The sequence below is a fragment of the Aplidium turbinatum genome, chromosome 11 (assembly GCF_918807975.1).
Source record: "Aplidium turbinatum chromosome 11, kaAplTurb1.1, whole genome shotgun sequence".
Lineage (NCBI taxonomy): Eukaryota > Metazoa > Chordata > Ascidiacea > Aplousobranchia > Polyclinidae > Aplidium > Aplidium turbinatum.
This window is the reverse complement of record NC_137482.1, coordinates 23,385,198-23,399,380: the sequence shown is the minus strand read 5'-3', so window position 1 is coordinate 23,399,380 and position 14,183 is coordinate 23,385,198. Positions and strand designations below refer to the sequence as shown.

At 36.8% G+C, this 14,183-nt stretch overlaps 1 protein-coding gene across 1 annotated transcript; it reads left to right on the top strand.

The window, feature by feature from the left end:
• Positions 1–378: 378 nt before the first annotated feature.
• On the top strand, positions 379–10,487 carry LOC145779986 (uncharacterized). Its single transcript, XM_082591680.1, has 2 exons — positions 379–671; positions 8,918–10,487. Exons 1-2 carry the CDS (start codon positions 425–427, stop codon positions 9,163–9,165), a joined length of 495 nt encoding a protein of 164 aa, XP_082447806.1. The 5' UTR covers positions 379–424; the 3' UTR covers positions 9,166–10,487.
• The last annotated feature ends 3,696 nt before the right edge of the window (positions 10,488–14,183 follow it).

Genomic DNA, 14,183 nt, shown 5'->3' with positions numbered 1-14,183 from the left:
GACTTGAAAAAATAATGAATGTGAAGCTTCAGCGCTGATTTATTGCAAGTTCCATTCATGCAAAATACTATAAAGTGTATGACGACTCATGTAAAATGACATACTGTCGTCTATTTTACGTGTTTGCTTTGGCGTGGTTGTAAGATCCTTGCATGCCGACCAAAGATACTGTAGTGATGCAGCAGTGAGGTTATAGATAAAGTGTGCTCAGACTTTTAGCTCGAAATGCTTTCTTAAGTTAGTATCACTGTTTATGAGCAAAGAAAAACTGTCTTAATGTTAAAAGAACTTGTTTTATTGTGATTCTTATATGAACTAGACTAGATTTAAAATTTTCATATACGATTGAATTTAATCGCCTGTATTTGGAAGGTTTGACGTAAGGCTTAATTGTAACGAAGCAAATTTAAATAGCTGGACCTTGATGACGTTTTTCAAAATGAGTAAGCCCTCCAAACACCACCGCATCTCTCTCTCAGAACTTCCTAATGAGCCCCAATATTGCGAAATTGTTGAAAGGAATTGTCCTTCAGCAGCCTTGCCAGAGCAAGAGACATTTGAAAAGAAAATCAACGAGCTTCTTGTTAGAGTCCGAAGGATAGATGTCACTCTGTTGGAAAAACCTTTGACTCCAACCCCCCGTGTTCCACCGAAACCGAGTCAAATAAGAGGTAAGACGAAAGTAGCCTACTGTTACAATAATAGCCTTGCATAGCGCTGCATCCATAATAAAAATCCTATGTCTAGTTGCTTTACATTACATGATCATACTAAGAAAAATTCCCTTGACACATTTTTCATATTGACTAGAAAAACAACCTATATTTTTCAATAGCTGAACACTTTTTTATGAACTTTGTTTCAAACTTGTATATTAAGTTTTAATTAATGCGTTTGTGTAAAACTGGAACGTAGCCACGGGTAGCTTGGGGAGCAAAATTTTAATACTATTACAACACTTTAAGATCATTGTAATTCATGTTGACATTTTCCCCCCAACAGTTGATTTTGCCCTCCTAAATTTTTTTTCCAGTTGTTAGGTCGGTGGCATGAAATAGTGAATTATGTTAATCTTTGGTCCCTTCTTATCTTTCTTATCATACCCAATCTCGTACCTTTATTGCCAATGCAATAAGTCAATTTAACTGTTAACCCGTTGAATGGCAACTTTAAAATATTATATTAGTTAATTAGTTTATTTTGTTTGTTTATTTTGAACAAGACACTTGGAAGTGAATCCGGCCACCCTCATTAAAGAGGACATCACAGGATTAAAACTGGACTACTACTACTTGTTTCTAGGAAATATATGCCAAAATTTTTGTCTCTTAAATGCTTTGCTTATTTGAAACGGACGTCCTCTACAGCTAGGTTGATGATGTGATGTGGTTGCACAAGTAAAGCAAGTAAAAAAATGAAACAAATCACATGTTTCTTTTCGCCTTTTTGAGGGAGCCAGGTGACTAACTGCATCTCCTGGATCCGTACAAGTTCGACTCGACAGCCCAAGTTTCGTCATTGTCGTCTAGGAGACTTAGTGCACTTTTGCAGACAGACTCTTCATAACGATCGGGTTTACGTTAAGCGTGTAGCAGGGCATCGCTAGGTTGTGCATGGAGCCTAAACTCAAACGCTTGTAAAGAAATTGAGTTGGTAAGCTATATGTAAAACTGTACATAGTTCGGATAAAACAATCGTCAGCAAGCCCCCATTCTTGCAAATCGCCTGTTCAAACGTTCCTAACGAACACAGAGAACTTCTTGTTAAAACTATCTCGCTTTATTGCCCCATCAAACGATGTAGACGTTTTTCTTACAGGTCTCTGGGGCGTAGGGACAAATCTTGAGTTGCCTTTCGTGGAAGCTATGACAGCCCATATAGCCACTCACATATGTGCTTAGAAATTTTCCAAAGCCCTAGCAATTGCCAATTGCCTTCTATCATGACCGCGCCAAACTCTTCTTTGCGGTAATACATGAATTTGAATTGTGTTAACGACTTAGTTTTTCTTGTATTGTATGCGTCGTAGCGCAACAAATGATCGAATAATAAAACTAGCAATTTGTAAGATATAAAGTCAAAAGTTGTGAACACCTTCAATTAAAGTTAGAATCTGACCACTATTGTTTCAATGGAATTGTATTATGGTCAATAAATGATTGTACTGTATTCGTATGCATTGCATTTGATACCCCCCCCCCCCCCTAAAGTTGATTCCAACACCCCCGAGTGAGAACCTTCTTCTTGTTCTTCTTTGTCTTCTTCCTGTTTTTTATCGCTGGTCGCAAACTTTGGCTATATACTCCAATCTCCTTTCTTGGTATGAGGAAGGTTGTTTAAAAGTCTGGGTAAGTTGTGGAAAATTGGGTCATTATGCATTTCATTTAGTGCTTTGGTTGTGCACTATGCTGCATTCTAAATATTTTTCAACCAGTGTGCTGTAGCCTACTATAGCGATATAATCACAGAAGGGCTACATCAATTTGATGGATAGTTTATGATTTGCGGTCCTCAATTTGCACTTCAAATCATCAATTGTTTTAGTGTGGTTTGCTTTCTGGTTCTCTTCCAACAGGAAACTTTAATTTTTCACAATTACGCACTTGTACGTAAAAGTGGAGACATGCGTAGGCCACTATGTAGCCTAGGGTTAGTCTCAAAGTGAAACTAAATGCGGTTTTTGTCACCACATAACAAACTAATGAAAAATCTATTGTTGAATTGCTTACTTTTGCTGTGTGAAATTCAGGGACATAGCATTTGTTGAAAATGCCATGCTATGTGCATTGTCGCTCAATTGTACAGTAATTAAACCCTTAAACTATGGTAGCCAAGCTCATAATTGATATTTGATTTGAGTATACTCCCATCTTTACAATGTGAAATGTACACACAACATTATTATCCCAACTACAGCATTTTTTTTGCTTCAGGGATAAAAAGCAGCACAATCAGTTTCTCTTTTATAAATGTTGAAAGCATCCAACCAAGCACACGGTAAGACCATGAAACGTGTGGTGGGGTACATCTGTAGGATGGCTGCATCTGCAGAGAGAGATGCATTTGTGAAGGGAGCATCTATGATGGGGCTTCTGTGGATATAGGGTACATTTGAGGGAAGAGGGATGCATCTGTGAGGAAGGGGCGTTTGTGGGGATGGATGTGCATCCGTTGGAAGGAGGATATCTGTGGGAAGGAGTGCATCTGTGGGGAGTAGGCATACTAGTCAGTCTATACACCGGTAGCCTATAATTATGTACTTTTTATAAAATTTTTGTGATATTCTCTGATGGAAATTTGTATAAGATATTGCGCATTTGTGATGTATCGGCCAATGTTTAATCTTAGATCATTCTCCTGATTTGTTATATTTGATAAAAAGCAAGTTGCTTTGTTATAAGTATAATTGGGGAAAAGAAAATTATTTAAAAATATTTCAAGATTTCGAGATATTGCAGGAAAATATTGTGTGCATAAATGTAAGAGAGCATTTCTTATTACTATATAAATGTTTTAGTGTATTTTTCTCCTTTTAGCTTACTTGTAACCAAGGCTTTCAATAAGTTCATTTATAATTTTCCTGTGATTCTTGTACACATTCTTCACTTGTTGTTTTGGCTTTATTCTGAGCCATACTTTATTCATTCAGTTTTGGTTGATAAAACGGAATATGACAACCTGTGCAAAAATATTTTTGGGTTAGCAAAAAAATAACAAGGGAAATTATAAAATAGTGAACAATCGCATGTTTCATTTGCTACTTGAACCTTGTTGTTTGTCTGCTTGCAGGCCTACTTTTGACGTAAATAAACTAGTATGCTGCATTCCAAATATTTCCCAACCAGTGCGTTGGGCTATAGCGATATGATCACAGAATGGCAACAACAATTCGATCGGAATTCGATGGATAGCTTAGTTAATGGTTTGCGGTCCTCAAGTTGCATTTCAAATCATCAATTTTTTTAATGTGGTTTGCTTTCTGTTTCTCTTCTAACAGGAAACTTTAATTTTTGACAATTACGCACTTGTACGTGAAAGTGGAGACATGCGTAGGCCACTATGTAGGGCTAGTCTCAAAGTGAAACTAAATGCGGCTTTTGTCACCACATAACAAACTAATAAAAAATCTATTGTTGAATTGCTTGCTTTTACTGCGTGAAATTCATTGAAATAGCATTTGTTGAAAATGCCATGCTATGTGCATTGTCGCTCAATTGTACAGTAATTAAACTGTTAACCATGCTACCGTATAAATGCTATTTGATTTGAATAGACTCCCATCTTTACAATGTGAAATGTACACACAACATTATTATCCCAACTACAGCATTTCTTTGGTTCGGACATAAAAAGCAGCACAAACAGTTTCCTTTTAATGAGTGTTGAAATGATCCAACCAGGCACACGGTAAGGCCATGAAACATGTGGTGGGTTACATCTCTAGGGGTGGGGTTCATCTGTAGGAAGGCTTCATCTGTGGAGAGGGGTGCATTTGTGAAGGGGGCGTCTGTGGGGAGAAGACGTCTGTAGATATAGGGTACATTTGTGGGAGGATTGCATCTGTGGAGAGGGGGGCATTTGTGGTGATGGAGGTGCATCCGTGATAGGGGGGATATACAGGGCCGGATTAAGGTTTTGATAGACCTGGGGCTGTATGGAAACCTGAGGCCTATATTTCATTCCCCTCATTGTAGGCTACCAATCACAATTAAAATGAAATAACAAAAATTATACTCGAGGTACAGTAGCCTATTTAGCCTACTTATTAAACACATTCAAATGCATGTTTTTTGGATTTAAACAAAGCTAAGCTGTTAATAACATTATCGGTGTCTATTTGTTTCAAAATTTTGTTTTCAATGCAGAGTAGAGCTAAGGAATGCAACCTTTTCCGGCCCATGAATGAACGCAGTTGATTCTTTTCTCTTTTAAGCACTAAAAATGAGGGCTTGCTCGAACAATGAGAAGTCATCAGACAAAGGTACATTCTTAGAACAACAGATACGTTAAGAAATGCATACATAAACTATTTCCATTGATGAATCTAAGTATTTGAGTTTCTTTGCTGCATTCGCTGTTAAAATAGTGTTGTTTTAGCAGTGCAGAAAAATGAATCATGTCTTCAGGCAGTGATTCTTCTAGATCATCTGGATGTTAGTGAAGCAATGTTTTAGCACTCTCTTCAATTTTACAGTTTACTTCTGCCCGAAATGAAAATCTTATTTGAAGACGATCGTATGCTGCAATTCGGGATTTCATACACAAAATAATTTGGTCAATGATTGGCAAATATGAGTCTACTTTGAATCTGCTCGATGGATCAAGTGATGTGTCTTCAGAGCCACCTTCGCTATCCAGTATCCAAGCATGCTTTTCTTCTCTTCTTTCTTGACATTTCTTCAATACAATGATGACAGCCACTAATACTCTACACTCTACCCTTTTCTTCGAATTCTTGAAATTGGGATCTTAATGTTTGAACAAAGTCATGTAAACCCTGAAGCAAATTTGTTGCCTTATTCAAAGTAATTTTGCTATCCTGCAGCGCCCGACTAGTTTTATGAAAAACTATGACATCATAAATTCTGCTTATAAGTACATTAATTTCTAAGTGAGATGTTTGCGTGAGTTAACACCGGAGATAAAGTTGTAGAACACGCTAGGTCTCGTGCCCCCTTGGAAATTAGCTGACGCCCCCATGGGGAGGCGTGCCCTCTGGTTAAGAACCACTGGTTTACACAGTTAGCATTCGTTTTATGATTTTCGTCCTTTATTCTTTCGATCCTGCTAATAAGTACTATGTCAGTTGCTCTTGGTAAGTTGTTATCGGTGGGCCTATTTTCTTTGGTGGGCCTGGGGCTGCAGCCCCATCAGCCCCCGCCTTAATCCGGCCCTGGGGATATATGTGGAGAGGGGTGCGTCTGTAGAGAGGGGTGCATCTGTGGGGAGTGGGCATACTAGTCAGTCTATAAACCGGTAGCCTATATGTACTTTTTAAAAAAATTTTGTGATATTTTCTGATTGAGATTTGTATAAGATATTGCGCATTTGTGATGTATCGGCCAATGTTTAATCTTAGATCATTCTCCGGATTTGTTATATTTGATAAAAAAGCAAGTTGCTTTGTTATAAGTATAATTGGGGAAAAGAAAAATATTCAAAAATATTTCAAGATTTCGAGATATTGCAGGAAAATATTGTGTGCATAAATGTAACAGAGCATTTCTTATTACTATACAAATGTTTTAGTGTATTTTTCTCCTTTTAGCTTACTTGTAACCAAGGCTTTCAATAAGTTCATTTATAATTTTCCTGTGATTTTTTCACACATTCTTCACTTGTTGTTTTGGCTTTATTCTGGGCCATGCTTTATTCATTCAGTTTTGGTCGATAAAACGAAATACGGCAACCTGTGCAAAAATATTTTTGGGTTAGCAAAAAAGTAACAAGGGAAATTATAAAATAGTGAACAATCGCATGTTTCATTTGCTACTTGAACCTTGTTGTTTGTCAGCTTGCACTTTTGATAAACTTGTGGGTAAGTCCCGTTTTGACATTTGTCAAGTGATGAACAAAATTTTGCGTACTTGCAATTAATCTTTAAACTGAACGTTCAAAGTTTATTTTTGAAGTAATGATTGATTTTTTGTTGCCTAAACTGAAATTATTTGATGGTTTTTGGCTTCGTTTATGCCAACTTTTTGGTACGTGTGTTGTGATGCTCCACTTAGTGACCGTGTTGTGCTGGTAGCCAGTAACCTAATGCAGCATCATGCTCAATGAACGGTAGGTTTGAAACATCGTGTAATTAACACTGACTGTTTGAAACAACAGAAGCAACATGTATCTGTTTGTATTACTGCTCCACTTGATATGCATGGCGAAGATACCAGGCAGCGGAAAAGTTTAAGACAAAGTTTGATCCTGCCATCTTAGTATTTTACGAAGATCTTGGAAGATTTTTTTCAGAACGTGGATAAACAAAACCTGATGGACTAGCACGGAAGATTGACTCATGGAGCAAGCCATTCTTCAAGTCCAACTTAGCTATCAAGCGCAAGTTGATACTGCAAATCCTACATTTTCAGCAATGATAGATGCATGATACAGAACGCAATGCTTCAAACGTTTTCTTTATGATGAGTCCGGAAGCGTTCTTTAATGAGGGCGCTGCAATTCTTAGGTTGCTTGTTGACTGTTGAGTGCTACGTCGATCACAAAGTTACAATAATCAAGCAAAAGAAACGTTTTTCCTTGAACCAAATTTTTCAATTTTATAGTTGTGAGGTGGAGCAGAGAAGGATGTAGGCTCACTGTCTAACTATGGTTTGGCACCCAGCTTGAGGTGGCTATTGAAAAGATACCGCCTACCAATCGCCTCTACCCAGAGTGTAACAAATGGGGTTGACGTAGTAGCTAAAAGAAAGGCGGCCGAGAAAAAGAAGCTGGAGGTCCTACCCTTATTAGTCCAGAAAGCTTAGTGTAATGAGAAAATTACGTGGGCACCAAGTAGCCTATGGGAGCATCTTTGCATATTTTAGTATTTCCATGTAGAGTTGATACTTTTTGGAAGAGTTGAGTCTTCCCAAGAAAATGGCGGGCTTCTTCTTGTCACTTTTTCATACAAAACAAAATTTACCTTTTCTTCATTAAAAATCGTGAATCTCTTTTGATACCTTGTCGTAAATTATACTTGACATGTTTGTGTAAATGAAAAGTAGGAAGACAGCTGTTTTTCGCTCTTTACGATTATCAGTTGTAAGGCACAACCTTGCAGCTGCCCTCTTTTAGTGATAGTGTCAACAGTAATTTTTTTGTAGTTATATTTGAGAAGTAAACATAGAAATAACCATAGAGAATGAAAAATACTGACATCAGTTTTATGAATGTGGCTTTTGGTTCTCGTGTTTTAAGGCAAAAAATTCTACCAGCTCTGTTCAAGAAACGTATTTAATGCTAGTTTTTAAACTTTAGTACTATCAAACAAAATTACTACAAACGAATTATTTTCATCAAATTCATCATCCCTTTCATCAGATGAACGTTGCAACTAGTGCTAGAAACAACAATTATCCTGATAAACACCCAAACTTGTCAGTATTCAACAAACGAATTGCCACTATTTACATTTACCCTTTGTTTTAAATAGTAGCCTACCATGCTGGGTAACCGTGCACTATTGAAGTTTTTCACATAATATACAGTATTAGACAAATATAGTAATCAGTCTTAAAACCCTTGACAGCCTGTTTCACCCTAAAAGGAGGATCATCTGAAGGTCCTTATTCTATTTGAATAATATTTGATTTAATTCGCTCTGCTTGGCTTTTTGCTTGGCATTGAGCACTTTTTGTAGTATTAATAGTTTTCATTGTTTAATTTATTAGACAAATGTTATTGTGGTAAAATGGCATAAGCAAAGAGTGATCAAAACTATTGAGCTTGTAATCTGAACTTGTTATTGTTTTATCGCTTGTCATGCCTTTGTTTAATGAGTTTTTCTCTATTGTCTTCACCAACGTAACAACAAAGATCTTTATTATTTTAGTTTAAATTATTTCCAAAAGACAAAGTAAAATCAACATTATATCTCATCGACTGTCTACGGCTATACTGACTTTCAAATTGGTGCAAAAGAATTGTTGTGGAATCCAGTATTAAGAATAATTTGAGTGTAGCTGCTGTAGTTCAACCAAGTCACCAATAAGTTAAACTTTAATCTTTTATATTCTATTTATTTTATTTTTACACGAGAATAGACTAAACTGTTTCAGTGTTTGATATAATCAAGAAAAACACAACTTAGAAGTTTGCTTGTGATTGGGAAAAGCTGATGATTTTTTATAATGTTTAAGCTTAAAACAGAATGCTTTGCAACATATCCAATGATAACTTTCGCTTTTCGGTTTCATTTTAGAGGTCACGCTATCTTCTTCTTCAGCTACTGATAGTAGTTCCGAGCAACCTCCACCTCGGCCACCCAGAACAATAGTCGCAAGTCCGAGGGATGAAAGGATGTTTCGAAGATCAGAATGCGAGTATCTTTTAGCGCAAGTGGAAAATATACGCTACTTTATGGACACCATGATAGATGATGACTTTGATGGGAAGCAGGATACAATGCTTGCACTAAAGACCCTCAAGGAGGGCCTCACTTTTCGTTGATTGTTATTTTTGGAGTTAGATTTTGTTTCCATTCATGTGTTTAAAGCAAAAGAATTTAACATTTTTAAGTTGACTTGGAGAAAACCAAGTTGAGTAACTTTAGCGCTCTCTGAAACACAGCGCAGGACGCTGTGTTTTAAAGGTGCAAGTAAATACAAGGCTATTTTTTATCGTAACCAGGCTTACGTCCAGTGGTTGAAGATTTATAGTAAGTAGATGGGAAATCAAGAAAACCGGTCTTCGTGATCATCTTCATGCTTTTAAGTGTTTTATCAATGACACAACCACATGCTCTTAAGCGGCATCGAACCTGCGCCCTTTCAAGTGCTGTACCAAGGATCTCACCGCTTGGCTATTCAACTTTAGGTTAAATGCAAAGATACTGCTGTATATCAATTACGTTTGCAAGCGTTGTACTTTCTGTATTGTTGTACTAGCAGACTTCACCGCTAATGCGTTAGGAAACGTGTTAGCAGTGGTTCAAGCTTTTTCATAAGTTTCTAGCTTTTCTTGACGTAATATTTTCATTGCTGTCAGTATAGGACGACGTACCGCTTGCAAAAAACAGAATCAGTCTTGAATACCAACAACCAACATCAAAATGATTGGAAATAATACTGTTTATGGGAAATTTAGATTTGACATAAAATATGCTTTTGCTACTTTCGTTTTTAATAAACTATGTCCAGCAATACAAGGTTTTCTCATATTCTGGATAAAAAAATCTACCATGTAGAATAAATTTTAATGGAAAACAACCGCTGCATTTCTGGCTACAATTCAATCGCACAGATTTTGCAAATACACTAGAAAAATTGAACAAATACAGAATGAAATATTCTTAAATTGAGCAAATAAAAATCCTCATTTCACAATAGAAAAGTAATATCAGGACTTAAGTGGTTAATAATATGTATGTCCACATGCACTTACAAATTTCACTGGAGCAATACCACCAATCTCATATGTCCGTGCTGTTCTCTCAACCTTTGCGTCATCACAAACAACAAGGTATAATGTTAATATTTGACAGACGCACATTGTCCAATGGTCAATTTTATTGCAACATAATTAATCGTGAAATTTTTCTCTCTCTCTGAAACGTGTTACAGAGATGTTGTTTAACTATAAAATACCTTTCTGAGCTGATTAGTGATTATGCAATCCCAACAAGAAATTAATATTTTTTCTTGGCTTAAAATCTTAAGACAAATCTTTATAAAGTTGAGATTTGTTGAGTTGAGAAGTCAATGTTGAAAGAATTAATTCATTTTCACGTAATGTATCTATGGATGTAGTGTATGTGCTGTTTATTAAACCGATTATAACGTTTTACCAAGTCACAGTGTTTGTCATGTTTATCGTAGGCTACTGCTGCCTGCACTCTGAAAGCAACAATGTCTAGTGGAAAAATAATTTTGTCAAACTATCTTTACAACTAACCAACAAACAACGAGTTTAATGTGAACAGTTCTTGTTTTAAACCAAAAGTTTTCAACCTGGGGGTTTACGGACCTCTGAAGGCTCAATGCGACCTGTTGAGGGGTAGCCTACACAACGTTCTTTTTAAGTAACAATTACACGTAGTCTGTAAGCAGATCTGCAATAAAGTAATGTGCTGGCAGATCTAGGAAGAAAATATCAGAGACTACTCTCCCAAAACTAACTTTACATTGAGTGCTTAATCTAAAAATACATTTTGAGAGGTTTGACCTTAAATTTCTTTGAACTTTGTTTTCTTTTTCATAACAACACATGTTGTTACTAACAAATAAAAAAACGTTTAATCCAGAGGGGGCTTCGTTTCCGCATTTTCTAATGCTCTTTTCTATTTTTTGCTCCATAACATTCACTGAATTTGAATACTTCATCCGTTGTTGTCCAGTAGAATTTTATATTAAATTTTTGTTTTTTTAAATTAGTTTTTGTCTAAAGCAGGGGTCACCAAATGGCGGCCCACCACGCTTTTATGTGCGACCCGCAGAAGGTATCAGCGCACAAGTATGACCAAAAATACTTTTCTTGAGGAGTTAAACAGCATGAAGGCAAAAAATACTTTCCGAAAAGCATATTTTTGCTTTGCATACGATTCCACTGACCGACCGATCAGATTGTAGTTTTAGGTAGGGGTCGTTTAAAGTTATTCCAATGCGATGTCCAGAAACACTGTCTCGATGGTTGATTAAAACGTCTGTTTTCAAATTTTGAAAATGTCTGTGAGCTATAGGTTTGCTTATATTAAGTTTGTAAATGTCCTGCAAACACTAGTGTGCGTTTCACCGTTATTGGGTTTCACGAGCAGTGCTCCTTTATGCAAGTTTTTGTTGGCAAATATAGGCCGGCGTGCCAACTCAATTTACAATAATTTGGAAAAATATTGTATACAAATTTAAAGACTTATTCTGGTATTATGAAAATATTTAGCTTAGTACTGCAAAATGTTGTTAATCAACAATTCTTGCCATGCTAATAAGCATCGCAAGTGACATTTGTCTAATAACCAAGAAAAGACGGTTTTATAGACTCTCACAAAACTGATGAAAAACCAACTCATTGCTTTTTTAGAGGGAAGACCAGGGTTGGATTTCAGCCGGAGCGGTCCGGAGCGCCGCTCCGGAAGCTCGATCAAAAAATTGACTTCTCCGGAACGGCGTTCCGGAAGCTCAAATATTTTATACTCTTATTATGCTTTGCCTTGTTCAGTAAAAGTATATCTAGAATTCTTGATGAGTCGAACACGTTAAATCGGGTATTTACTCTGATAATTAATATATCTTCGTACCAGTCTTGACGGAAGCGAATCTGTGAATGTATTAATTTTTTAGGTCTTGTTGAGCTCGCTATTGTTACGGCGAATGGCATCTATGATTCCCTGAAGAGCTGCCTAAAATCATATGGCATGTCTACAACATTTTTATCTTCTTGTTTAATTGGTGTTGTATGTGATGGCGCGGCTGTGATGATAGGTCGCAAAAATGGTGTGGCAAAATTGCTTTGTGATGAATTTCCAGACATTGTGGTGTGGTATTGTGCAACCATAGATTGGAACTATCGGTTCGTCATGCTGTAAAATCAGTCAGTAATTTGAACCGATTTCGATCTTTTATAGACAAACGCTATAGCCTTTACCACGCTTCTCCTAACAATAGCAGGGAATTGGGTGAATGTGCAGCAGCTGTTGAAGTGCAGTTGTTGAAAATCGGAAGGGTAGGCCTACTGGACAGTTGGACACACGTTGGGTAGCCTCGAGCTTCCGCACAGTTAGTGCCGTCTGGAATGATTTCCCAGCACTTGTCGAATTTTTCAAAAAGGGGGCTATTAGCGACACAAGAGATTCTCGGGAACGTGCAAAGTATCAAGGACTCTTGTCGAAGATAACATCTACGGAATTCTTGTTAGACTTGGCTTTGATGTACGAATACTCGCAAGAATTATCCGAAATAGCCTAAGCCTTAAATTGTAAAACAGAGCATGTAAGCTACTACTTGAGATGCAGATAACAAAATTAATAATCTTGCAAAATTATTTGAAACACGAAGGAACGAACCCGGACGACATTATGGCATTGGTAAGGATGCTGAAGAAAAGTTAGAGTTCAAAGGTGTAGAATTACATGTAAACAATTGCAGAAATAGCCCGCTAATCAATCCCCGCATCTTCTACACTGTAAATGAAAAAGTGTAATTTTAACCGCTTCTAGGGGTGGTCTAAAAATTCCACTTCTACTTTTTCATTCCCACCCCATAGCCTATTGGGAAAGATGGTCATTTCCACCCCACCAAAGGGTGATATTTTCCACCCAACAGAGAAGGGTGTATAATCACTTAGGAAATTCCATCCAAGATCGCTTGTTGAATTCAACAGACTTGTCATTTATTTACAGCTGAAAAATACTTGATTCAACTATTTCGCCAGCAGAGGACACAGTAATGACACACGGAGAAAACGATATCATTGAAGTGGCAAAGAGATTGCGCTTAGATGAACGCGAAGCTGCTGTGAGAGGACTTCGTGAATACATAACTACGAAAAGAAGATCCCAGAGTCTTCAAAATTTGATAACGTCACTATAATCCCTTCCAATTTCATCGAGCGAGTGTGAGCGCGGATATTCACAAATGAACATAATACTGACATCTGACCGTGCTTCTCTACACACTGTAACTGTTTCAAGTTTACTCGTTATACGAATGATCCGTCTTCCACTGAGAAATTTTTAATCAGCGAAGTATGTTGGATCCTGATTACGCCATGGACGTAACCCGGCAATTGAGACCCGAAGTCGCCAGAGGTTTTATGATTTTGAATACGATAAGTGTCTTAAAAATTGTAGGCTATAACTTGAAAAATCAAAAGTGGAAAAAACTAAAAACAAATTTTTTTTTTTTTTTTTTCTAGGCTATAACTTGTATTTTTTTTGCATTATTGTTTCACTAAAATATGAATACTTGCATTGAACAACGCTATACCATCTATAGACCATGATAATTACTTTAGCAACGTTTTAGGTACATCAAGTGTGTTGTTTCAAAGTCTTATAAAGACATATTTCTGAATTTCTTCTACGGCACCTAGTGCATTTGGAAAGTTCAGTTCAGTTCAGTTTATTTTTTGTTTTGTTGGCGAAAAAGAAAGACACAAAAAGCAAAAACACAATAAACACAAATAATTCGCGCAACAAGGATGGCAGCGAAAGACCAAAAGGTCACCAAAGTCAGCTGCCACCCAAACATTTAAACAAAAGACCCAAAATTAAGAACATTAACACATACGGTATACAATAAATAGCACAATACCAGCACTTTAATTTGTAAAAATTAACAATGGAATTAACAATACATTAACAATGGAATAACACAGGGCAACGTAAAAAAAATATTGTGAAGAGAAATAAAGTAAAAAACTAGCGCTCCGGAAGCTAATCTTCTGGAAATCCACCACTGGGGAAGACTGTTCATGAGTTACAATAGAAACGTTTTTTCGGTGATTTCCACAAGCGTTTGTTTCATGGTGCTTGT

Coding starts and splice junctions, on each gene's coding strand:
- LOC145779986 (XM_082591680.1), top strand. CDS start 425: ATGACGTTTTTCAAAATGAGTAAGCCCTCCAAACACCACCGCATCTCT. Junction 672..8,917: donor GAAACCGAGTCAAATAAGAG/GTAAGACGAAAG, acceptor GTTTCATTTTAG/AGGTCACGCTATCTTCTTCT.